The 25,562-nt window shown below is 44.6% G+C and overlaps 1 protein-coding gene across 1 annotated transcript; it reads left to right on the top strand.

Moving 5' to 3' along the window:
* Positions 1-16: 16 nt before the first annotated feature.
* Positions 17-23,724, top strand: LOC111154289 (serpin family B member 5). Its single transcript, XM_022513794.1, has 7 exons — positions 17-140; positions 7,496-7,670; positions 10,622-10,759; positions 14,428-14,545; positions 16,076-16,218; positions 18,940-19,107; positions 21,943-23,724. Exons 2-7 carry the CDS (start codon positions 7,503-7,505, stop codon positions 22,333-22,335), a joined length of 1,128 nt encoding a protein of 375 aa, XP_022369502.1. The 5' UTR covers positions 17-140; positions 7,496-7,502; the 3' UTR covers positions 22,336-23,724.
* Positions 23,725-25,562: the final 1,838 nt, after the last annotated feature.

Genomic DNA, 25,562 nt, shown 5'->3' with positions numbered 1-25,562 from the left:
GTGGTCACGAGGGCGTGGTGCGGGTTCAGGTGAGCGAGCCTCGCCTCTGCCCCACAGAGGGTTGCTCCTGCAAGGTCCTTCCACGGCCCTCACTTTCCTTTTCCCTTGCCGGGCATTTTCCAGGATAGCTGTGACTCCAGGTAAGCAAAGCGCGGTGGCAGGGCTGGTGATTCCCCTTTTCAGGAAGATTCTTACAACCGAATCATGATTTGAGCTGCTGCGAGGTGGTGAAGGAAGTTGACATAAGGGTTGTGGTCAGGGACAGGCTGTGAGCTGTCACGCCGCTGCCCGCCCACCCTGACATGGGCAGCGCTTTGAGTTCTCGGGCCTTTGGGAACCAGGAATGCCGTGTAGGGAGCGAAATCACTTAGTGGGACGAGGAGCGAGTATGAAGAGACAACAGGGCTTGGAGGTTTGGGTGGTGGTGGCGGGGGAGCTGTGCGACCGTGATTTCTGGAGGGGACCGTCTTTCTGAGGACCTTTTCAGCCCTATCTGGGAATTCGAAATGAATTTTGCAATGCTGGTTTTCAGAAAGGGCATGGAGCTGAGAACCTGGAGGGACTTGGAAGGTGTTCGAGCTTCCGGCTCACCCTCCCGGCTGGGTGAGAGTCCGATTTTGAAACTGCTCTTCTTTTCGGCACTTTTAAGCCCCCAGCCGGCGTTCGCTTACTAACCACACATCCTTCCAGGCAGGGAGCATTCTCTCTCCCTATTTCTGGGTCTCGGGACACTTGAAACAAGTTACATATTTCCCATGTGTGCTCTTGGGCAACATTTCAAATAGGCCGGGTCATAGTCTCTTCCTCACAGACACTGCGGTTTTTATGACGTCACTGGAGTGTATCCTAATACAGATCAATTTAACAGGCCAGGCTGTTCTGTTGGCTTGTACTCAGAGGAGGTACGGACTCGCAGAGCTCAGGGGTTACCTCCATCCCGGCTCGGCCCTTCGCGTTGTGGATGAGGAGTGGAGGGTCACAGAGGGGAAGTGGGTCCCTAGTCACACAGCTTATACGTGCGGAGATGAAGGAGAATCCCGGCCTTCCAACTCACAGCTTGTGGCCATGATGCCCCAAGTACTCTGACCGACCTGCTCACCCCTGCGTCACCAAAGAGGTTTTGAACAGAATCAGGCGGGTCTCAAACCTCAGGCCCCACCAGTCTGTGCAAGTGTTTGATGGGTTCCCTGATGGGCGGAGAGACGGATGCCCGCCTGAAGCAAGCATTCTCCGTATGACTCAGTGGGTTTATTTCTTTGCTTCCTAACGCCATGAATTCTGCTACTTCAGTCCCTCTGCTGGACTTTGAAGTTATGCAGTCTGAGCAATTTCGGTCATTCTGGTGCGGCAAGCCCGGTTCTAGTTTGCTGTCGGGCAGCTCAGTGGTCAAGATCAGGCTCTACGCAGAGTATCTGAGCATAGAGAGGCTCCCCCACCTTTGGTGATTAAGCAATTGACCTTATTACTAATAGCTGCGCTGTTCTGTCGTGCTAACCAAGCACTTTTCACACACATCTACTCATTTCATAACTTCCCTTAATCTTCACAAGTTTCCTCCGCACCGCAGAAGCTGCAGGATCTCCGATTTTCTTCATCTGGCTCTGACTTTTTCTTCTCGTGAGTGCAGACAGCAGAGACTGTGTTTTCAGGCATCCCATGGTTGTTATTACAACAAGGCAAGCTTCCTCAAGACATTGCCTAGGGACGGCCTAGACCAAATACCGATTTTTTTTTTTAAAACCACATTTTTCTTCATCTGTAAACTGAGGCTGGCTAGGCTAAGTGATATCCACAATAACGTGACACAGTGAAAAATAGTTTTTAAGGAATGAACAAAACATGCACATAGTTTGTGTGTGTGCGCACAGATGTGTGTAGAAGAATGGATCTATACATAGTGAACTTATCTTGTTCAAATACAACATGTTTGAGAGTGAAAGGGGCACTCTTGCTAATGTCGGGACAACACAGATAAGCCAGGACTGTCCCAGGCAAAGTGGGACATATGGTCAAACTACCCACATGGTCTTTATCTCATCTAAATAGTCTACATTTCATTTTTCATCTACAGAAGAAAAGCTCAAGGACCATTGACTTAGATGCATTAAAAACTGTAGGAATCTTTATGCGGGGGCCAGTGACTGGTAGTAGGTCTAGAGAAGCGAGCACACTGACACTCGTACCTCCCAGTGTGTGTGTCTCTACTCATTTGGGATACCCTGGATTGGGTCTCTGAATTGGGTCCGTTCTCTCTGAATTGGGTCCGTTCTCTCTGGCACATGTTTTTGCTTGGCTAACTCCTACTTCTCCCTCAGGACTTGCTTTCATGTGACTTACTTGGATGGAGCTGTCTCTGAAGTGACCTCACTAAGATTTTACTGTAAGCGGGCCTCTCCCCTGAGGGCTCCCATAGTAACTGGTGCCCCCATCCAAATGCTGGTCACCCCACCACATGCGTCGTGCCACACGACGGCTCCATAGAGGCAGGAACCGTGTATGTTCACTTGTGACTTCCCAATGTCTAGCTCAGCGCCTGACACACAGGAGGTCCCCCGGTAACACTTATTAAATGAAAGTGATATTGGACTTGTAGGTTGCAATGTAAAGAGCAGGAAGAGAACAAGAGTTTCTTGGAAAATGGGAGGAAAAATTTTGTGTGGATTAAAAAAAAAAAAACAAAAAACCTGTGCAAAGTCTCTCAGTGTCTCTGAAGGGGTAATTGAGGACATGTAAGATTTTTGGAACTCTGAAGACTTCTGAGAGCACGCATGCCAGTGAAGACACAATTACCGAGAGGGAAGGTGATGAGGTGTGGTGGGGAGTACGCGCCTGGCAGCAGGTGGAAAGGAAGGTCTGGTTTTGCCACTCTCACTCCCCGTGTGGGTGGCCTGGGACAATCACTTCATCTCCGCCCGCCTTACTTTCTTCATCTGTAACGTGAGGGAGAGGAGCCAGACTAGATCCATTCCAAGATCTTGTCCTACTCGAAAGATCTATGATTTTAGGATTCAATGCAAACAACAGGCCACCTTGCAATAAATTCTGACAACTTTCTGTTTGCTGCATTTGCATTTCTTACTTAAATTTCTATCTCACTTTTCTCTGGTTAACATAAAAGTGCCTCTTAAACATTTAAGCTATGAAGAGATGTAGCATTTTCTCTGTTAGAGCTGTTAGGAAATTCTCCTTATTTGTTACAATTGTCAGAAGGTTTTCATGAAAATGAAAGAAGTTCTCTAGTAACAAAGTGAAAAGTAAAACCAAAAAAGTTGTAGTGATTTAGCGCTGTGCACATAGGTCATTAGACATGTACATTTATTATGTAGGACTTGTTAATCTGTGCTCTTTTCTAATTTCTACTCTTGCATGCGTAATTTTCATAGCATTCTTTAGCCGAAATGGTCTGTGTAGGACCTGATGGGTTTCCCCGGGGCTCGTGTTGCTAACGTTGCTGAGATTTGTTTGCATGCTTAATCTTGCAGCACAGGGAGGTGGTAATGGACTGTGGCCAAAGTCATCCGTTGGAACTACCTTAGACCAGATCAGCCTTAAGTGTTTTAGGTCAGTTGGTACTCATCACCAAGCTGGGGTTCAGATTTGCCAGGCAGTGTCTGATTGATGACTTGCTTGGTGACTGTTTGCAGCTACAGCAATTTGCACATGCAGTCATTTTCTGCTTCCCTTGTCAAGCATCAAACAATGTCATTGTCTCTGGGACCTCAGATATTAAAGGGCTGCATGACCCTCCCCAGCTCGAAGGAGACTTTTCTGGGAAAGGAGCTTGTCAGCACACGGATAAGAAGGTACACTTCACGCACTGAGGACTCTTGAGGCAGAGGAATAGACTCTTGAAAGGGAGGGTCCCCCTGTTGGGAAAGCCTCAGCTGATAGATGTGGACTGATTCATATTTTCCAACAGAGGCCTGACTCTGAGGTTTGAATTGCAACACAGTGTTAATTATATTGTGTAATCAACTGTACTAGAAACCACTGCGATCTCAGTGGTTTACTGATCTACTGATCTACTCACATAGAACCGTTTAGACTAAATTTATCTTCAAATGCTATAAAGCATGAAGAAAGAGTGCTTCACTTGAACAAAAGGAACATTTCCTTACCCTTCAATCCACATCCAGGGGTTTGAGTCAAAATTCTCTTAGCAGATTACTCCAAGGACTGATACACAAGAAGGAAAACCAACTTGAAAAGTAAAGTTTGTTATTGATTATGCAAAATTATTCAAATATTTCTTCTGCGATGGTAGGAAATACATGCTGGGAAGGACTACTGATGTTTGGAGCTGGTGTATTTTCATATTGGTAATAAAGTGATTAGGCCTCAAGTTGTAAAAGCTTTGAGAAGTTTCCAGGGACCTGGGTTGAGGCTTTTCTCTTTGATGAAGAGATATCTCATTTAGGCTTCTCTCTCTCTCCTTCTTCTTCTTCTTCTTTTTTTTTTTTTTTAAATTTTATTTTTATTTATTTGACAGAGATCACAAGTAGGCAGAGAGGCAGGCAGAGAGAGAGGAGGAAGCAGGCTCCCTGCTGAGCAGAGAGCCCGATGTGGGACTCGATCCCAGGACCCCAAGCTCATGACCTGAGCCGAAGGCAGAGGCTTTAACCCACTGAGCCACCCAGGTGCCCCCAGGCTTCTCTCTTTGATGGAAAAGTAACTCAGGTTGAATGTTAGCTGTAGATGAAGTCAGCACCAACGTTAAATTTGCTGCTGGAGAAAGCCAGAGGAATCCATGTGGATCCCTCTAACCTTTTGTGAGGTTTCTTCTACTCATGCAGTGGTCCTGCAGTGGTCCTACTCATCAAAATACCCCATATGTGTCTGTTTGTGTCTCATTGCCTTTTGCACACCTGACGCTGGGCTGCTTTGCCTGGGAGTGGGCTGTCAACCCACTCAGACCCACTCCTGAGGAGAGAGGGGAAGGTTGTGGGCCCCAAAGAAATAGAAGATTGAAGGTTACCTTGTAGTAGGTTTTCAGTGAGAACACTGACGTAAGCTCACTTAGCTGTTCTTATCAGGGACATAAAATGAAGGAAGAAGATGACCAGCGAGCATGAACAGGTCAACAAAACTTTTTTTTTTGCTAATGAATTTGCTTTTACAGACTCTGAGATATATATTATAATCTTTTTGAATCCATCCTACACACAAGCCACATGTCCCACAAAAGGCAGGATTCTGAAAACATATTTGTAGACCAGGGGCTCATTCCTTGATCTTCTTATCACATCTTTGAATTTTTAATTTCTGTGCAGGCATAGGGTACACAGCTGAGATCCTATTCATGTATTGACTCTCTAATAGCTCTTTGGGTCCTTTTGGAAGGAAGCTCTCTGTCTTGAGTGCTGATACTTTGTCTGATGCCGGAGAACACGTCCTCCTAGAGGTCCTTCAATGTCATGTTCACTCTTCGTGTCTCTGTGTGTGACTACACAGTACCTGACGGCTTTGGGGGAACACTTCAAATCTTGGCCTATGCACCAGCCAGTCAGGAGTAGTAATATTGTTCTGTGGCCCATAGACACACTCTATCCTGGGCTCAGGCTGAGCCTGTGGAGTCCATGACGCTCTGCTCCGTTCTAGGAAGGGTTATGGTCCAACTGCTTGAGTTACCCAGGTGCCTTTCGACTTGATCGTTAACTACTGGATTGGACAGATGGGTGGACCTTTCAATAGAACATTTCTCAAACTTTTAAATTTCAAGACCCTTTTACACTCTTAAAAATTACTGAGGATCCAGGGCACCTGGGTGGCTCAGCTGGTTAAGCGTCTGCCTTTGGTTCAGGTCATGATCCCAGAGTCCTTGGATCGAGCCCCATGTTGGGCTCCCTGCTCAGCGGAGAGCCTGCTTCTCCCTCTCCCTCTGCCTGCCACTCTGCCTACTTGTGTTTTCTCTATCTCTCTATCAAGTAAATAAATAAAATCTTAAAAAAGAAATTACTGAGGATCCCAAAGAGCTGTTTTTCTTTTCTTTTCCTTTCTTTTTTCTGATGTCAGATATGTCTATCCATACTTCCCAAATTAGAAATTATAACTGGAGAAATTTTGAAGTATTTGCTAATTTATTAAAATGACTATAATATAGCCATGATGTATTAACATGAATAACATATTTTTATGAAAAAACAATGGTTTTCTAAAGGAAAAAAATTGCAGGAAGATGAGTAACATTGTTATTTCTTTTCTTTAAATCTCTGTAATATTTGGTTTAAGAGAAGACACATCAAACAGCCTCTGGAAAACTCTGCTGCATATTTGTGAGAGATTGAAAATGAAAAAGATGATGCCTAAAAGTTATTATGAAATTAAAATAATTATTTAATCTCTATGCCCAACAAGGGGCTCGAACTCATGACCCTGTTGATCAGGGATCAAGAGTTGCATGCTCTGCTGACTGAGCCAGCCAGGTGCCCCTGAAAATGCACCCACTGAAAGGGTCTTAGGGGCTGCCAGGGGTCTCTTGACCCACTTAGAGAACACGCATCAGGATGAGAGTCCTCAGACAAGACTAGGTGCCTACTCGTTGTTCTCTCTACTTCCCCCGGCGCTATATTTTTAGCTGAACCCACCTTCTCTCTTTTCTTTAACTCCTCTGTGACTTGTTGCACTGCTCACATGTCACAGGAAGCTCCACATTTACTTCTTTGTCTCCGTATCTGCCCAAAGGAGTTGCAGACTCAGAGAAGGAGGGACTCAGTTGGTACATCTAATACTGCGTGTGGGGTCTTCCACACCGTAGGTATATACTCACGACAAAAACAGTAACCGCTGTGTTTGTTCAATATTGCTATGTGCTAGCTGCCCTCCTAAGGCATTACTGGCTCTATTAGTCTCCTGGGGCTGCTGTAACAAAGAACCACAGAATTGCATGGCTTAAGACAATAGAAATGTATTCTCCCACAATTCTGGAGACCAGAAGCCCGAAATCAAGGTGTTGGCAGGACCCTGCTCTCCCTGCAGGCTGTCGGGGAGAATCTGTCCCATGCTTTTCTCTTGGCTTCTGATGTTTCCCGTGATCCTTCTGGTGTTCCTAGAAGCATCACTTTGCTCTCCTCCTCACTGTCTGTGGCCTGCTCCTGGTGTGTCCTCACACCATCTTCCCTTTGCACATGTCTGTCTCTGTGTCTTTTCTCCTGTTCTTACAAGGACCTCATTCATATTGGATTAGGGCCATCCTAATGACCCTAATTTGATTGAATCTGCAAAGATCATATTTCCAAATAAGATCTCAGGTACCCAGGAGTGGTACTTCAACCTATCTTTTTGGGGGGACACAATTTAACCCATAACATTTACTAAATGTTAAATTGAACCTTGCAGAACTGCTGTGATTTGACTGTTTTTCATCTTCAAAAATGTTAATTCTATATGGTTTAACCTAAGTCTTAACTGAAACAAAATTGGTCAATAAAACCAACTGATTTTGATCAATGTTGTCAACTGTCAACTGAAATCACCTCATCCTTGTCCTTTGCTCCAGGCCCACAATGGATGCTCTCCGACTGGCAAATTCAGCCTTTGCGGTTGACCTGTTCAAACAACTGTGTGAAAAGGAGCCAGTAGGCAATGTCCTCTTTTCTCCAATCTGTCTCTCCACCTCTCTGTCCCTTGCTCAAGTAGGCGCCAAAGGGGACACGGCAGATGAAATTGGACAGGTAAGCTCCATACCTTGTTTCTGCTTTGAGTGCCAACAGGCTTATTAGAACACATAGGCCGTGCCTTGGGAGAAACGAATGGAGGCCCTTGGAGAAAATTGCTTGGGATTGAGAGTTGTGCCTTTTCTTTAATCAGTCTTTATATGTGAAAGTTCATTAATCTGTCCTGCAGCCCACATTTACAAGTACCGTGCTGTGATGGAGAACAAGGGACCTGCTAGGCAATCACGATCTTTATACTAATAGGTAGCCTTCGGCAAGTCTACCTGTTACATTATAAGGATCAATCACGATGGTGTTTGTTAAATGTGCTCCTGCACATACCCCCTGTTTTATGCACAAAATTTATTGACAACATCGTGCTTTAAGATGCAGGCTCAACTGCATTCTACTCGATAATATATTGTCCCCTATAATATAGTAATATATCCACATGTACTCTATAATACAGTAATATATCCCTGTTAGATAAATACATCTGCACTTATGTTGGTACAGAAATAACATTTAAAATTTTCTACCTTCAAGCAACAGGGATGAATAAGAAGACGGATTGTTCTTTCTTATGTTTCAGAATATCCCATTCGAGAAGAATGGACTAAAATGATGTCACCCCCTCCCCCATATATGTATATAGTTGTATGCAGATGCGAATTGTGTGTGTGTGTGTGTGTGTGTGTGTGTGTGTGTGTTTAGAGGTTTTTTTTTTTGGCTATGGTTGACTGTCTAGCTTTGTAAAATTCTTAGACCTTCAAATGAGGTGATCTTCCAGATTGTTACATTTTAAGTACTAATTTACCTTTATTTCAGTTTATCATTATTTTTAATTGTGATATAGTTGACATATAACACATTAGTTTTAGGTGTACAAGATAATGATTTGATATCTGCGTATATTGTGAAATGATCACCACAGTAAATCGAGTTAACATCTGTCACCTTACATTGTTACACATTTTTTTTTTCTTGTGTGAGAACTTTGGAGACCCACTGTCTTAGCAACTTTCACATGTACAATACAGTATTATTAGTCACTGTCACCCTGCTGTACATTAAATTTGCATGAATTGTTTATTTTATGCCTGGAAATTTTTTCCCCTTTACCCATCTTCCCCTCTTAGTAGGTAGATGTGCTTCTACTTCCATTCCAATATGATTTTTATGTTGATCATTTTAGGTTCAACAAAATCTTTTTTTCTGTCAACTCACAAGCACTAAAAAAAGGAACATCTTCTTATATGCATAAATCCCTAGGAAGAACACCCACAAAATATTATTTGGGTCAGAATGAAGAATTTACACTCAAAACTGACTGGGGCTTGAAAAAGAAACTTCAGTTGTGGACAGAACACTGGTTTCTTCTCACCCATCTTTCACTCCTGACTCCCCTACCCCTTAATCCCCACCCAATTCTCCTTCTTCCTTCTCATCTCTCATTAGAGAAGGGAGAGTAAAGATAACTTCCTGGTAGTGGGTCTGTTCTCAATATTAATAATAAAGCTCTTTTCAGTACCTACAATTGTTTTCCTGGTAAGTAGTTACCTGGGTTCTTTAATTTTCTGGTCTTTTTACCTGCCATTAGGCATGAGAGCAATGCACTGCCTTGGACCAGCCAATGTGACCCTGCCGTACCAAGGTTTTTGGGTCATCAGACATTGTGCCTATTTCGTGACATTACCTGAAGTGTGGCAATCAGGGCAGTTGCTCTGACTTAAGAGTGAGGAGAGGATCGCCTTATGCTGACATCATGTTTTGGGGCGCCAAGAAGCAGAGGAGCTGCTGGGCTATTGGTTGGAACAAAAGAAGAGTTAGGAACAAAATGGAAGGAATCAAGCCTTCCAGAAGATAACATCCTAGTTTTAAGTGACTTTGAATATTAGTATAAGAATAATTATTGCCATTTTTTTTAAAAGATTTTATTTATTTATTCGACAGACAGAGATCACAAGCAGGCAGAGAGGCAGGCAGAGAGAGAGAGAGGAGGAAGCAGGCTCCCCGCAGAGCAGAGAGCCCGATGTGGGGCTCAATCCCAGTACCCTGGGATCATGACCCGAGCCGAAGGCAGAGGCCCTAACCCACTGAGCCACCCAGGTGCCCCTAATTATTACCATTTTTGAAACCATACGATGTTTTACGTGTTTTACATGCAAGGTCCGTAATAGTTATACCAAGTCAAAAAAGTAGGTGTTCTCAGTCCCTTTTACAGAGGGGAATGTGAAGCTCGGAAGAGCTCGGCAAGACGGCATTTCTAGTGGGTACAGGCTGGGATCCAAGGCAGGGCTGTGTGACTGTAGCCCACTGAGGGCAGGCGACTGTGGATGGTGGCTGCCTTTTATCAGCGATGCCTCAGCACATTTGGTTAGAGCAACTGAAGGGGCTAGAAAGACCCTGGCTGGAGACACATCTATCCCCAAATCTGATACCTGTCTAATGATTGTCTCTCTTGGTACTCCTCTCTCTCTTCTTGTGTCTCAGTTGGACAGGCATTATAACGCAGCTTTACTCCTTCCCGAGTTCAGAAAGCCTTCTGTATGAGCATTAGAGACATCCTTTTGAAGAATGGGCAAAATTTCCCCAAAGTTGAATAAAGAGAAGACTTTAATGACAGTGTTTCTCAGCTTGGGACAGTTCCACGCCCCCCCCCATCCCAGGGATATTTGTCGATGCCTGGAGACATTTTTGGTTGTCACAAATGGAGGAAGGAGTGCTGGGGTCACCAAGTCAGCCAGGGATGCTGCTTAACATTCTATAGTACCCGGGACAGCACCCCAACAAGAATCATCCAGCCCCAAATGTCAATAATACTCGGGTTGAAAAGCTTTCCTTTATGGGGGCAAATAAGCAGGGAGATACTGACACCCCCCGCACCCCAGGTGGTGGATCATTGTCCTGTATCCACTGTGGTAGGAAGAGGCATTATTTCATGGGTAATGGATTTTTTCTCTTCACAGGTCCTTCATTTTGAAAATATCAAAGATGTACCCTTTGGATTTCAAACAGTAACATCGGATGTGAACAAACTTAGTTCCTTTTACTCTCTGAAACTAATCAAACGGCTCTACGTAGACAAATCTCTGAACCCCTCTACAGTAAGTGGATTAAAGCAAGGAGCACGATTTAGCTTTTTACCAGGCATGACATTTTCACGTGGTTAGACCCACAACTTTGTTGTCAGTGAAATTCACTTCTAGGATTTCAGGCTTATCAGAAATAAATCGGTTCTAGTGGAGAATGTGGGGGTGGATCTCCCGATATGATGGGGGGCTGCCTAATGTGGGCAACTTCACACAAGGCAGAGTGACGGAGATAGACGTTTACTGAATACACCACAAGGGAGTGGTGGGAAGGACAGCAAGAGAGAGACTGTCCTCCCCGAGGCAGTGGTGGGGGGCTCTAGTTAAGGGGCAGGTGAGGGGGTATGGAACATATGGAATTTTCCTGTTGTGGTACCTGAGACGGGGTGTAAGCAGACCATGTGTCAGCTAGGGCTTGTGGATATTTTGAAGGGGGTCGCCTAATGGGGCTGCTTGTATTCAGCCAAGGAGCAGGGGGTCCTGTGGGCTCCTCTACCTTTCTCAGGCTTCCATTGCTCAAATTGATTGCCTAAAAGCGGCCTCTACAAAGAGGCTGCAAATTGTGGAAATCACTTCTAGCTAGAATCACCTCGCAGTCACAACACAGCTCAAAATACAGAGAAGCTTGTGGGTTTCCCTTTCTCCTCTCAAACACACCTAAATCTCACCTTTCCTTCTAGCTTCCTCACTGAGAGGAATAGAGAATGGAGTATTAACTCTCTAGTAAGTGTATCTCCATAGATGCGAGACAGCTCATGAGTTAAACCTCTTCTTGAATAGCAGGGCGTCTGGCCCGGGTCAACGTTTTAAGTTCTCCACCTCATTTGTTCATGCACACAATGTTCTCTTGACGTCTCTCAAAATCAATAAGAAAAATAGCAACTGTATGAATCAGTCACAAATTGGTTTTGTGTGCTTTCCTAGGCTGGTCATGTGGGCATCTGTCCGAGGTAGGCCTAGGGGTTTAATTTCAGCTGTTTCTTGAAGGACTCATATAAAGTACACTGTAGTATCCTTACCCTTAACCCCAGAGTGTGTCATCATATTTCGTAGAATCTGTGTTTGAAACACAAAGCCAGCATCCTGGACTATGATATAGAGGTTCTTTCTCTAGTAGCGGAGAGTTGATTCCGTTTGTGTTTGCATGGTCAGAATTTCAAGCTTTCCACATCTAAAAGGTAGATTGCCAGTTAAATATTTTACCATAGTTTTACTATTTTCTGTATACTGCTTGTTTTTCTAGTCTTTTTTTTTTTTTTTAGTTTTTTTTATGTCATTTTTTTTAAAGTTTTTTTTTTTTTTAAAGATTTTATTTATTTATTTAACAGACAGAGTTCACAAGTAGGCAGAGAGGCAGGCAGAGAGAGAGAGAGAGAGAGAGGGAAGCAGGCTCCCCGCTGAGCAGAGAGCCCGATGCGGGACTCGATCCCAGGAACCTGAGATCATGACCTGAGCCGAAGGCAGCGGCTTAACCCACTGAGCCACCCAGGCACCCATAAAGTTTTTTTTTTTTTTTTAATTTCATCTGATGAGTTACAGAGATAGTGACAGAGATAGCGAGAGAAGAGAGAAGAGGAAGAAGTGGGTTCCCTGCAGAGCAGGGAACTTGATGCAGGACTCAATCCCAGGACCCTGGGAGCATGACCTGAGCTGAAGCAGACACTTAACCAACTGAGCCACCCAGGTGCCCCCTGGTCAAGATTTTTTGAGGATATGAGTCACTAGATGTAGATGTTATTGTGGCTTTATTTGTATTGTGTGAAGACATATATACATAGCCTTCTTTTCTGCCAGCAATCACCCAGGGCATTAAAAATATATATATCCTGAGATGGGAGTTGAGGTCTGAGTATGGAAAAATTTAAAAAGCTCCCTAGGTGGTCCTGAAGGAGATGCTTAATACATTTTGCAGCTAGCTGTGAGGAGCGGGGAGGTCCTTTATCTTGCTGGGGCTCAGGGTTCTTAGGTGGTGCCAGCTCTCTCTGTCAATGGCGACACTCAGTCCCAAGGTTGCGTTGCCATTAACAGAAGCAAAATGGCTAAGGCTAAACAGCTGCTCTCAAGCAATTCACGGAGCACCCCCGTGTGCAGGACATTGAATCAGATACATCTCATTTGGTTGAATTTCCATCCCACATTTTGAGTCATTTCAACCAAACTTGGAATTGAAAGAATTTTAAAGCCTATTTATTTATTTAAAAATTTATTTATATATTTATTTTTAGAAAAAGAGAGAGAGAGAGAAGGAGGAGGAGCAGAGAGAAAGGGACAAGCAGATGCTGTGCTGAGTGTGGAGTCCTACCTGGGGCTTGAGCTAATGCACCTGAGATCATGACCTGAGCAGAAAAAAAGAGTAAGGTGTTCAAGGGATCCAGTCACTCAGGTGCCCTGAAAGACTTTTTTTTTTTTTTTTTTAAAAGACCGCTTTCCATTCCTCCTGCTGGATGTGTATCATTTGCAAATTTACTGGTAATAGAATCAACAAATGTGGCAGGAGGTCCCCCACCCCCCCCAATCAGAATGACCTGAGTGTTTGTTAAAAGTGCACATTCCTGGCCTCAGATCACTGGAATCAAGATCAATAGGGATGGGATTTGGGGTTTTGCATTTTTAGCAGACATGCTGTGGACTCCCTGCTGTGTTTTCCCTAGAGTCTGTATTGATTTCAATGAGGATAGGAGTTTTCTGTTCACAGAGTTCTCTTTTCTGTACATTTCTTCTATTCTTTTTTTTTTTTTAATATAAATTGAGGTTAGATTCCTTTTGGAGTATTTTATATTGTTTTTTAAATTTTTAAGAAGTTTTTATTTATTCATTTAGAGACAGAGAGAGCACAAGTAGGCAAAGCAGTAGGTAGAGGGACACAGAGAAGCAGGCTCCTCACTTAGCAGGGAGCCCGGTGCTGTGCTTTATTCCAGGACCCTGGGATCATGACCTGAGCTGAAGGCAGCCATCCAGGTGCCCCCATTTCTTCTATTCTAAAAGATATATATCTCTTAGAATAGAAGAAAAAATATCTCAGGTGTGAGATACACACACACACACACACACATAGATATACATATACATATACATATACATATAGAAACATTAAAATGTGATATATATATACATATATACATATATGTATATATGTATATATATATCACATTTTAATGTTTCTAATTTGGAATTCATATTATAATTGTTGTGTACATTTAGTATAGTGTTCCTTTTTTCCCCCAAAGCTGCTACTACATTGATGGAAGCTTTTTTTTTTTTTTAAAGATTTTATTTATTTATTTGTCAGACAGAGATCACAAGTAGGCAGAGAGGCAGGCAGAGAGAGAGGAGGAAGCAGGCTCCCCGCTGAGCAGAGAGCCCCATGCAGGGCTGGATCCCAGGACACTGGGATCATGACCTGAGCCGAAGGCAGAGGCTTTAACCCACTGAGCCACCCAGACGCCTCGATGGAAGCTTTTAATAATTGATATTGCCTTATAATTAAAGAAATGACACACTTCATACAAAGAACATTCATTGATTTCCACGCGAAGTTTCCATTTGTACAGTGTTTCAGATTTTGAAAGGGTATTCACCAACCTGGACACTTACCAATCCGTTAGTTAGAATCATGGGAGGAGGCAATGGTTTGACTGTGGACTTTAGGTACTTTGTGATTTTATAAACTGGATGTTTTTCAGGAGTTCATCAGCTCTACGAAGAGACCCTATGCAAAGGAGATGGAAACTGTTGACTTCAAAGAAAAATTGGAAGAAACAAAAGGTCAGATCAACGAGTCAATCAAGGATCTCACAGATGGCAAGTATCCTTTCCTTACCTGGATCCTATCTTCTCATGAACTTTCTGCTAAGCATCAACTTGAACATCTGGAGGCTTCCTCGGATGTTTTCAGTAGACGGGCTAAATTCTTGTTTTTCCAGCCCATTCAAACATGCGGATGGATTCCCGGGCATGTCCTACATCATCTTACACTTGGCAGGAATTCCTGGTGCTTCCATTCCCACCCACCTGGCTGGGCTCCCCAGAGTGCTTCTAACAGAGAGTGGCTTCGCAGAAGTCACTGGCCACTTTCTCAATCTGGAAACGAAACCTCAGTTTACTGATCTGCAAAATGGGGCCTAAGTTACCTGATTAATTTTTACATGGTGACTGTGAAGATCAAGTTTGATGTATAGGGTAACAAACAATCTATGATCACCAAGATAATCTATGGTAGTCATAGTTAGGTGTGCGCACACACGAATGTATTCATATGTATATATCTGTCATTGAAATGATGTTTCTTTGCCTTCATATGTAAAGAAAAAAACTGGCGTAAGTAATACCAGGTTAAGCACAGTTTAAAGATCTATAAGCAAAAGCAGTTGCTGTTTAAACTGCTGTGTAACAGTTTTGCTTCCAGAATTGTCTGATGATTGTATTTTCTCTATAAGGGCCTTTAAAAAACGTCTTCATAAACTTAAGATTTTACTGGAGAAGTGAAAAGTCCTCTGAATTTAGAGTCAGAAGCTTGAGATTTAAGTTGGAACGACCACCCATGAGCTCCCCTCCTTCTCTGGTCTTCCAGCTCCTTCCTTATTTGTGATTAGCAGTCAACCCATCATGTAACATTAGCAAGACTGGTTACGTGAGCTCAGTGCAAAATGCAAATGCAGGGCCCTTTATTAAAAACCGTATTAAGGACTTTAAGGTGGTGACAGAGGAAACCAGGACAGGGCCCTGCACGTGCATGTCACAGGTCTGCAAAGTGGGCCCTGAGCAGCAGTGGGAAGATCCCGGGGATTTGGTAAATGAAAATCCCTTGGGAAAGACATCAGTGCTCTTCACACAGGAGGACTTCGTTCTTTGAGGGCATTATCCCCAGGGAGCTCTTGTGGCTGCTGGGGATTGAATCCTTCGATAATGACCCCACTGCCCTCTGGGGAGAGTGAGCCGGGCTATGGGGTGAAGAGTGCAGCCCGGTCCTGCGCAGATGCACTTTCCAGCGTGGTGAGCCTCCGGGGCTGCTCAGCCTCCCCGAGCCCCAGTTTCCTGAAATATAAAACGGGGGTAATGATCTTGGCCTTCCAGGATCCCTGTGAGGTAACGCATGTGCAAAGGTTAAAATTACACTCGTGGCTTTTCATTCCGGGGCGCAGGCTGTGGAGTCCGAAAGACTCAGCTCTGAATCCTGAATCTGACCTTGCTCATGTGTCATCTTGGGCCAGTGACTTAAGCACCATGTCTCAGCATCCTTATCTGTAAAATGGGGATATCGCACGTGTGGATATCAGACGTGGTTTGGAAGAACGACAGGTGCAATCTGGGCTTTCCTATCGTTGTTTGCAGGCCGCTTTGAGAACACCTTGGCTGACAACAGTGTCAGTGACCAGACCAAAATGCTTGTGGTTAATGCTGCCTACTTCGTTGGGAAGTGGATGAAGAAATTTCCTGAATCTGAAACCAAAGAATGCCCGTTCAGAATCAACAAGGTATGGGGGAGGGGGGCAGCACGTCGGAGGTTCCCAACTATAGATCTGAAAAATTATAGCAACAGACGGGACCATAGGGATTCACTCCAGTGAGGACAACTGAGGCCCAGGACGCAGTGTGCTTTTCCTGAGACTACTGGCTGGGAGGAAGGTAGGAGACAGAGACCCGTAATCCAGAGCCTCTCACACTTCTCCAGAATAGTTAGATGGTTTTGCTGGTGGTTGGTTCTCCTCCCTGGGGAGGGCTGGCAGACGGGCCAGATATATGTAAGCAAAACCCAAGACAGTCTGCTGATGGTGGGTTTCCTAGTGGCTGCAGGACCAGTCCGGACCCGACCCACGCCTGGTAATGGTCAGTGAAGGCACTGTGGGCTTTGGAGCCGAGCACGCAGATGTGTAGTGTTTGCATCTCACAAAGTGTGAATGGGCAGAAGGGAGGAGGGATGTGTGCTACTCCTTTACTGTGATTCGGTCATAAAGCTGAGGAGAGCGAAGTGATGCTTCTAGGAATACCAGAAGGATCACGGGAAACATCAGAAGCCAAGAGAAGAGCATGGGACAGATTCTCCCCCACAGCCTGCAGGGAGAGCAGGGTCCTGCCAACACCTTGATTTCAGTCATAAAGCTGGGTCATGGCAGATCCCGGAGACTCAATAAGGATTTGAAATATTATTGATCTTGCTGTATTTCCTCTAAGCAAGCAGTAAAAACACTGCTCAAGGCTACGTGGGGATACGTCCTCCTTTTGAATGCACACTTTTCTTTTGTTTCCTTTGCTTTGCTTTTGTAGCCACTGAACTTTTCCAGTGATGTTACTGAACTTTTCCCCTGGTTCTATAGTGTTTCCTTTAAGGGTAGACTAAGTTGGTGAAGTTACATTGTTTGGTACAGCGCCTATTCAGACAAGCTGAACACACACACACACACACACACACACACACACACACACACACACATTTCCTGGAATGGTCTCTATTTAGTCCCGTGTTCAGAAGATATGTCTCTCAATTTATGTTTCAGAAATGGGGTCATTGTATCCATGTTTGGTGCTGATAAGTGAAATCGATGGTTTTTGGTCGTCACAACTATATGCAAATTCACATGACTAGCAGTCTAACTCGATGGAGATTGTTAGACAAATCTGTATCTTCTTTAAGAGAAGTAAATGGAAGAACCAGCAGCTTATTTCAAAAGTAGTATGTTTTTCTATCACAGCTATGTTTCTGGTTGTATGCAGGATCGAAGTCTTTAGTGACCTGTCAACCAAATATTTAGTGAGCAGCTCCGTTGTGCTGGGATATACCAAGATAGTAAGATAGGGTTTCTGCTTTGACTGTGGTCCATCTGGTGTGTGTGGGGGGGGAAAGACAGTCACATAAATAAATATTCTAACCATGTGACAAGTACTGAAATAGAGGTGTTATAAAAAGTTAAATATGGTCTAGCTCTGCTTGAGAGAGGTGTCGGGGGAAATTCAGTTTATTGTTTGAAGATCCCAGATAAAAGTTTTACTGCAGTATTATTCCTGATAGGAAGTTTATAATCTCCCCTAAAAGAGATTCAGTTAATAGGCAAATATCCCATGGGAGGTGTAGATTGAAATAAGAAGTCACACTAAATTTCTATCAGTCTCTTACTCTTGAGTATGAACTAATTTTTCTTCAGATAATCAGTGTCTTTGTAATAGAGGCACAAAGTCAAATGTTAATGGAGACAGAGAAAAGGAAGTACTTGAAGAAAAAAGCCTGGGCACTGAGGCCATTTTTTGAGTAGTGTGGAATGCATTGGAGCTAGAAGCAACTTTGAGATGGTTCTGTTCCTTAATACTCCCATTTAAAAAATTACTAAATATTTCTAGCATACAGAAAATTATAGAAAATAATAAAGCAAGCACCGATATACCCAACAACCAGCTTTGTAAATCTTTATATTTTGCCTTATTTCAGATATTTTAAAAGAAAAAAATAAAGCAACAGATGCACTGTCCCACACAGGCCCACCCTCTCCTGTGTCTTTCTCCCTTCCTCCCCAGAGGTGATGACTTTGCAGAAATGTCTGATTCCCTCATTCCACAGACAGGAAACTGAGGACCAGAGGAGTTAAGTGACTTGTGCAAGATCTCAGCATCTATTTGTGTCACATATGGGACTAAAACCCAAGGTTCTTAACTCTACCCCAGACTCTTCATTGCTCAGATGAGAGTAGGTTGGCCATACAGGAAGAGGTTGAAAAACCTAAAGGAGAACAGAGGACGAAACAAATGGGATGTTTGTCCTGCTCTATGCTGAGTGTTCTCTAGTACAGGTTTTAGCAGGAAGAGCTGCATAAGGAGATATGTGGTTTGCACTAGAACTTTCTATCAAGTCAGATCCACCAGGAATGGTTCAAAGAGCTTGTACTTATGAGCATCTATAAAGACTGAGTTAAACTTTCCCTGTTTTCAGTCCTACTGTCTTATTTTTCCTGTTTTATATAAGCAATTACAGTATTCTGTCTAGTTCCTGAAATAGATTGGAATTATGAGGCACGTGAATAACCTTTCAAGGGAAGTCATTAACTCTTCAGGGGCTAGTCTGTGATGGTTTGGGTCCAGAGGGAAATTGAGCCATAACGGTCTGAAACTATAACAAGAACAAACGTCTGTGTGTGTGTGTGTGTGTGTATGTGTATTTATGCTTGTGTAACTCGAAAAGCAAACGGTCCAAATTTCTCCTCTTACAGACAGACACCAAACCTGTGCCAATGATGAGCATGGAGGCCACATTCTGTATGGGCAACGTTGATGGTATCAACTGTAAGGTCATAGAGCTTCCCTTTCAAAACAAACACCTCAGCATGCTCATTCTGCTCCCCAAGGACGTGGAGGATGAGTCCACAGGCCTGGAGAAGGTGAGGAGGAGGAGGGAGGTAGGGGTTCAACACGACAGCGCCCCCTGCTGTGCGTTGGAGACATGTGGCCAGCACTCTGTGTGGCTTGACAAGGGTCTCAGGGTCCTTTCCCGGCCTTTGTCTGGAAACAGCCAACATTTACCTGGCAATTGTGAGGGCCCAGGGCCTGTGAGGTCCCACGTGCCCCTTCTCACTGGTTTCTCCCAACAGGCCCATCTGTGCATTGGAAATGATCACGGTGCTCTTGTTGGCCGGGGAAACTGAGGCACAGTGGGGGCGGTGACTGGTCTGTGGTCACATAGATCATCAGTGGCGTCTTGAATTAGAATCTGAGCCCAGGAAGTTGGAATCTGTGTTCTCGATCTAGCCTCGAGCACATATTGTTAGCATCTCCCATTAGTGTGGTACCTTTGTTACCACCCACGAGCCCGTTATTAGCACATTTGTCCTAGGGTCTGCGGCTTACTTTAGGGCTCACTCTTCATGTGGTACATTCTGTGGGTTTTGAAAAGCTCTTCTTTTTAAAAAAAATTTTTTTAAAGATTTTTATTTATTTATTTGACAGACAGAGATCACAAATAGGCAGAGAAGCAGGCAGAGAGAGAGGAAGGGAAACAGGCTCCCTGCTGAGCAGAGAGTCCAACTCGGGGCTTGATCCCAGGACCCTGGGATCACGACCCAAGCTGAAGGCAGAGGCTTTAATCCACTGAGCCACCTGGGTGCTCCTTGAAAAGCTCTTCTAATGCACTCGCCTATATGAGATTTTGTTGTGCTTTATCCTTTCTGTAGGTTATTAGAGGCCCGAGGTTTAAACTTTGGTTCATCTGCTGGTGAATGGTGCTTTCGCTTCCCCTCTGTTCTAGCAGCTCCATCCAGCACCCCCTCCCCAGCCACCTCTTCCCCCCTTGGTCCTCCCTTCCCAGCTTCCCTAGCTCCCTTCCAACTGGGCCTTGGCCCTTGGCTGTGGAGAAGGACAGCCTCTTTGAGGCACCCAGAGGTCACCTGCTTCATTTCCAGCCATGCGTCAGTTACTCCCTGACTTTCCTGGGGATGATCTAGGTCTAAGTCAGTTTCCATCCCACCTGCGGCTTTAATGATGGTTACACTTTCTCCATCACTGCCTTCATTGCTCTTTTACTCACTGCTCTCTTTTTCTTTCTCACTCAATTCACGCCTTGGTCTCTTTTCTCCTGCGGTCGTTGCACTTTCTCTTATGGGAAATACCCTCATACCAGCCTTTTTCTGATGATAGTACAGAATGGATGAAACTGATCTCTTGGGTCTCAGGGAAATGCAAGAATGCATGTAGTGTTGGTCTCCTATGGCTGCCGTAACAAAGTACCACGAACCCAGTGGCTTAAACAGCAGGAATATATTCTCTTAACAGTTCCAGAGGCTAGAAATCTGAGTTCAAGGTCTTGATTCCTGCTGGGGGCTAAGAGGCAGACTCTGTTCTATGCCTCTCCCCCAGCTTCTGGAGATGGGCTGGCGATCTTTGGCCTTTTTTAGCTTGGAGATGCATCACTTCAATTTTTGCCTCTGTGTTCATATGGCTTTCTCTCTGTGTGTGTGTGCATCTGTGTCTAAAATTTTCCTTTTTATAAAGATACTGGTCTTATTAGGTTAGGGCCCACCCTAAGACCTCATCTGAATGATACCTACAAGGATCCTGTTCCCACGTAAGATTGCATTTTAAGGCACTGTGAGTTAGGACTTCAACGTACGAATTTATTTTGGGGGGGATATGATTTGACCCGTAACACATACATAATGGAAGAGAAAAAAGCTTTTTTTCCTCTGAGTAGTCTTTTTGAGTTATGGATGAATTTTATTCCCTCTCTTCATTCCCACAAATCAAGGGGGCAAGAATTTTTGGCTCAAAAATTCTAGTTACTTATGGTAACCTTTTGATCAAAATAATTTGTCATAAGTGAAACAGTAGTCATTGAAAACATAATTATTGTAGATTAACAAGAGAATCCAAGGGGACCCTCCCCCACTAAAGACAAAACAAACAAACTTGTGTCCAGTCTGTGACCTTGCTGTGCCACTGATTCTTAATGGGGTTTCAGGTGAGTAACTACAGTGCAGTGGTGGTGGGGGGTGCATGATAATATCAGTCAAGTACTGTCATTCTCTCTTGTGCGTGCCTTTCTCCTCTAGCCAGTGGGGTGGGGAGCAGGGCAAGGAGTCATCTAAGATTTGCTCAGTGAAGAATTTTATGACTAAACCATTTTATGCGTCGTTGCCTCTCTCTCATTTCTAAAACCACCAACTGAAATGGATACATTCATCACCACGGGTCTTCAAGAATGACCGCAGACAGTTCAAGTTCTCATTTTAGAAAGAGTAACTTTAGGTTTAATTTGCGTTACAAATTTTGATGCTACGCCAAGTACATGAATATTCTAGATTTCCTGGTAGAAAAGTTAAAGTAAGCTTTAGTAGAAGTAGAAAAGTAGAAGGTAGAAAAGTTAAAGTAATTCGAGAAAGAGTATGTGTAAAAACCCTTCTTTTATATTTATTTCACTCTTATTTATGCCACATTATCATCCATGCATTTGTTTCTTCTCTACAGCTTCCGGGAAATGCCCTCAGACATTTCAGTGCAAAGGGACCATTGTGGGAGGGTGGGTGGCTGGGTGGCTGGGTGCTTCTCTGGAAGAGAAACTAGTCACACTCCCAAACTGCTGGACTGATTGACCCCATGTTCGGTGGAGTATCTGCACTGCTTCCAAGCTGGGCTCACGACGGCACTTTTTGTTTTCAATCAAACAGGATCACTTACAACTGGGAATAAAAAAAAAATAATTTCCTCTCCTTTGGGTCCTTTAGGTTGAACAACAGCTCAACTCAGAGACGCTCTTGCAGTGGACCAATCCCAGCACCATGGCCAACGCCAAAGTCAAACTCTCCATTCCAAAATTTAAGGTGGAAAAGCTTGTTGATCCCAAAGCTAGTCTTGAAAACCTAGGGCTGAAAAATATCTTTAATGAGAATACATCTGATTTCTCTGGAATGTCAGAGACCAAGGGAGTGGCCCTCTCCAATGTTATTCACAGAGTGTGCTTAGAGATCACGGAAGATGGCGGGGATTCCATAGAGGTGCCTGGATCGCGAATCCTGCAACACAAGGATGAGTTCAATGCCGACCACCCGTTTATTTACATCATCAGGCACAACAAAACGCGAAACATCATTTTCTTTGGCAAGTTCTGCTCTCCTTAAGTGGCAGAGCCCAGGTTAAGTCCCACCTGACTTTTCTGTAAACTCTGCATCCAAAGAATCACTTTCTAAATACAATAAATTGTTAATCTTGCTGGGTCAGGAAGCAGCTGGTACTTGACATGTGCAGCCCTCACACGAATAAGCCCTTTTTTTCCAATCCTTTCTTTTATTCTCCCCACCCCCAACCCCGCCATAAACCATAATGCTTTTAATGAAAAGGAGTTACCTTAGAGGAAAAATATGTATTCATTACTTGCCAAATTATCTAAGGTCATGGGGAGGATCGCAGTCTTCCACAACGAAAATTCCTGTAAGGAGAATCTGGAGGAGTTTAGAGCTTTGGCTTCTTTCACTGGGATACAGAATGTTCCAGACATTCTCACTTCCCTGAAAGACTAAAGAAACTGGTACACGAGATCCACAAAACTTTCCTGGCTCCAGCGGAACTTGGGCACGTGGGCAGGCTGCTGTCGGTCCCTAGCTCCTTTTGCTTAAACTGCGGTCCCAGTGTTTTCTCCCAACTCCTCGACTTTTTGGGATTTAAGAAAGCTAACTTGTTGCACATGGTATATGTAACGGAAGGAGCTCCATCGCTGGAGATCGGGAGAGCCCCCTATAAATCAACACTTCATGTTTCCGCCGCAAAACACAGAACACTCACACAGAGTGGATAAAGACTCCGAGGAGCTGACAAGTGTCAGGTTTGGCTGCCAAACGAGTGTGCCGCCTCCTTATGAAATAGCTTTTTGTGTTCAGAATTTTTGGAAATCTTGGAAGGGTGGCGAGGGCAAGGTAGACCCAGGGGAAGTGCAGCACCTCGAGGGGAGGTTTGATTTTATTAAAAATCCACTTTCGCTTTCGGCAGAACTCGCACGTGGTCACTTGGCTAGGGGTCGGCCGCTGCTGGGCAGGGAGTGCTGAGAGCCTCAACAAGGCTCTGGGTGTCTGATGGCCAGGGACTTCAAACATGTGGGGATTTTTAAGGTAGTTGATAAAAGAGTATTTTGAGTGTTGAAGGAACTTGTCTCGTTGCATAATGTGCTAGTGGGAAAGGGGAAAGGAGGCAATGCCCTTGGAGAGAACAATAGCAATTGGAATGTTCTTCCGCCTTGACATGTGTGTTTCCAGACTACGGGTTTAGTTACGGTGCATAGCTAGTTAGTAACTTACGTTAACAGTAATCTGTGAAGTTGGTCTGTTACGTCACCTATGCTGCAAGTACACGGGTTAATTCACTACCAAAAGAGCACATTTGCTGAAGATTTCATGACATTCCTTCACCCATCTCTTCTCTGGCATTCATTGTAAATAGGTTCAACTTCCTTCTTGTTCTGAAGGTTCAATATTGAGTGTCTTTTATGCCACTGAAAATAAATATTATTGAACTACTCTCTTATTCCCTTATTCCTATTCTTATTCCCTTGTCTTCCTTTCTTCCTGCCCACCAGGCTTGCTTCCTCCCCCATTCCCTTTCATCATGGGGAGAAAGGACCTGGGAGGAGGTGTGTGTGCGTGCTGGGATCACTTTCTGTTATGTGTAACTATGCAATGAAACAAGAGGCCTGGCAGGAGGACATGGAACTTTTCTCCAGCAGAAAAGTTCAGGCCCAGCCTCAAAATCTCATTCTATTAAGTAAGCTGTATATGCTCAAAATATTTATAAGTACATTTTTCTCAATGTACATTTGTTTTAAGTCAGCTACGGTATCCCTGAACCTAATATCAACAGAGCCCTCGTCCTGTCCCTGTGCTGTGCTCCAATGGAATGTGTCCCCAACTGCAGTAACGGCTGAGCACAAACAGTGACAAATGCTCCTCACCACCCCCCCAAAAGAAAAAAGCCATTTGTGCAGGGTTGTTGGGGGTGACCCAAACCATATTTTGCCACTCTTGGCTCACCACCCCCTCTAGCCTAAGAAACAGAAGGCAGGGGATAAGCCCAGAAAGGGTTAGTGAGTGTTGAGAGGAGGGAAGGGATTAGCGCCTTTTTAAGCCAAGTGTTCAGGGAGCTTAGAGTGTCTCCTGGAATTCAGAAAGCACTGGAACTTTTGATTAACTCTTGCCTGGGATACTCTAATCCAGTGGTTTTCAATTGGGGCAGTTCTGTTCTCTAGGAGACATTATGTTATGGTCAAGAATTCTCAATATTCTACCATGCCCAGAACAGGCCCAGAGCAAAGAATGCTCACACAACACCCCCAGGGCCAAGGTTAGGAAAGCTGGGACGTTATCTAACAGACGGATGCTGGCTGGAGGGGTCCCTGAGGCAGAGCAGGGAGAAGGGGCTGCAGAGGCCGTGACGGGAGGCTGCCTGGTGTCAGCTGCCACCAGACGTGCAGGGAACCAGGCTAGAGTGCTTTGAGACGCTGCTCAAAACGTCTGCTCAGGGAGGGTGTCTCTGAAGAGCCCAGGAGAACATCCCGTGAGAAAAAGCCAGCATTTGGCACGTCTCACGCTGGATTCCAACTGCACCAGTGAGGCCAAGTCCTTCCCTTCTTCTCCCTCCTCCCCTCTCCTTCCCACCCCCCCTGCCCCACAAGTTGGGTGTTGTAAGAAGTAGCAGAAGAAGGGGGGGTGGGGTGGGTAAATGGTGGGGAAGCCCACCTCCCCTCCCTTCCCCTGTGGGTTGGTAAGCCCCAACCAGCCCCCCGCGCTGGTGGATGGAGACGCTTCCAGCCAAAAGAGGATCTGAAGTTCCAACTTAGAAGAATTCTGGGCTTTTTCATTTCTGAAAATGTCTTTATTAACACATGAAAGTGACTGGAGAGGTGTTAGTCTCCAGGATGTGGTTTAGGGGATTTAGTCCAGGGGAGTGGGGACGCGGGTGGGGACTCTGCGGCAGTGTGGACTTGAGAGGACATGGAGAGAGGGCCATTTCCTTGGCACCTGCCCAGCCTGGTTCGCTGATAAACCGGTTACTCACTTAGTCATCAACAACCGTAGGAGGAGGAAACCAAGGCCCTGTTTTATAAACCAGGGTATGGAGACACAGAGTGGGTGGGTCACCAGGACAAGGGCGCAGAGCTAATGAAAGCTGATGGCCAGATCTGAACTCCTGTAGACTGAGTCCAGAGCTGGGGCTCTGACCTCCAAGCCACCATCTTTCCCCAGCACAGATGGCCACCGCACGTGCCTGGAAGAATTCTTCTGTATCTTCTCTATTTTGAAGTTCCCGGATGTTTGCCTGATCCCGACGGTCCTTTTCTTGTCAACCCAAATGCGCCTAG

Source organism: Enhydra lutris, unplaced genomic scaffold (genome assembly GCF_002288905.1).
Source record: "Enhydra lutris kenyoni isolate GAN:26980312 unplaced genomic scaffold, ASM228890v2 scaffoldscaffold36, whole genome shotgun sequence".
Taxonomy (NCBI): Eukaryota; Metazoa; Chordata; class Mammalia; order Carnivora; family Mustelidae; genus Enhydra; species Enhydra lutris.
This window is presented reverse-complemented; position numbering and strand designations above follow the sequence as displayed.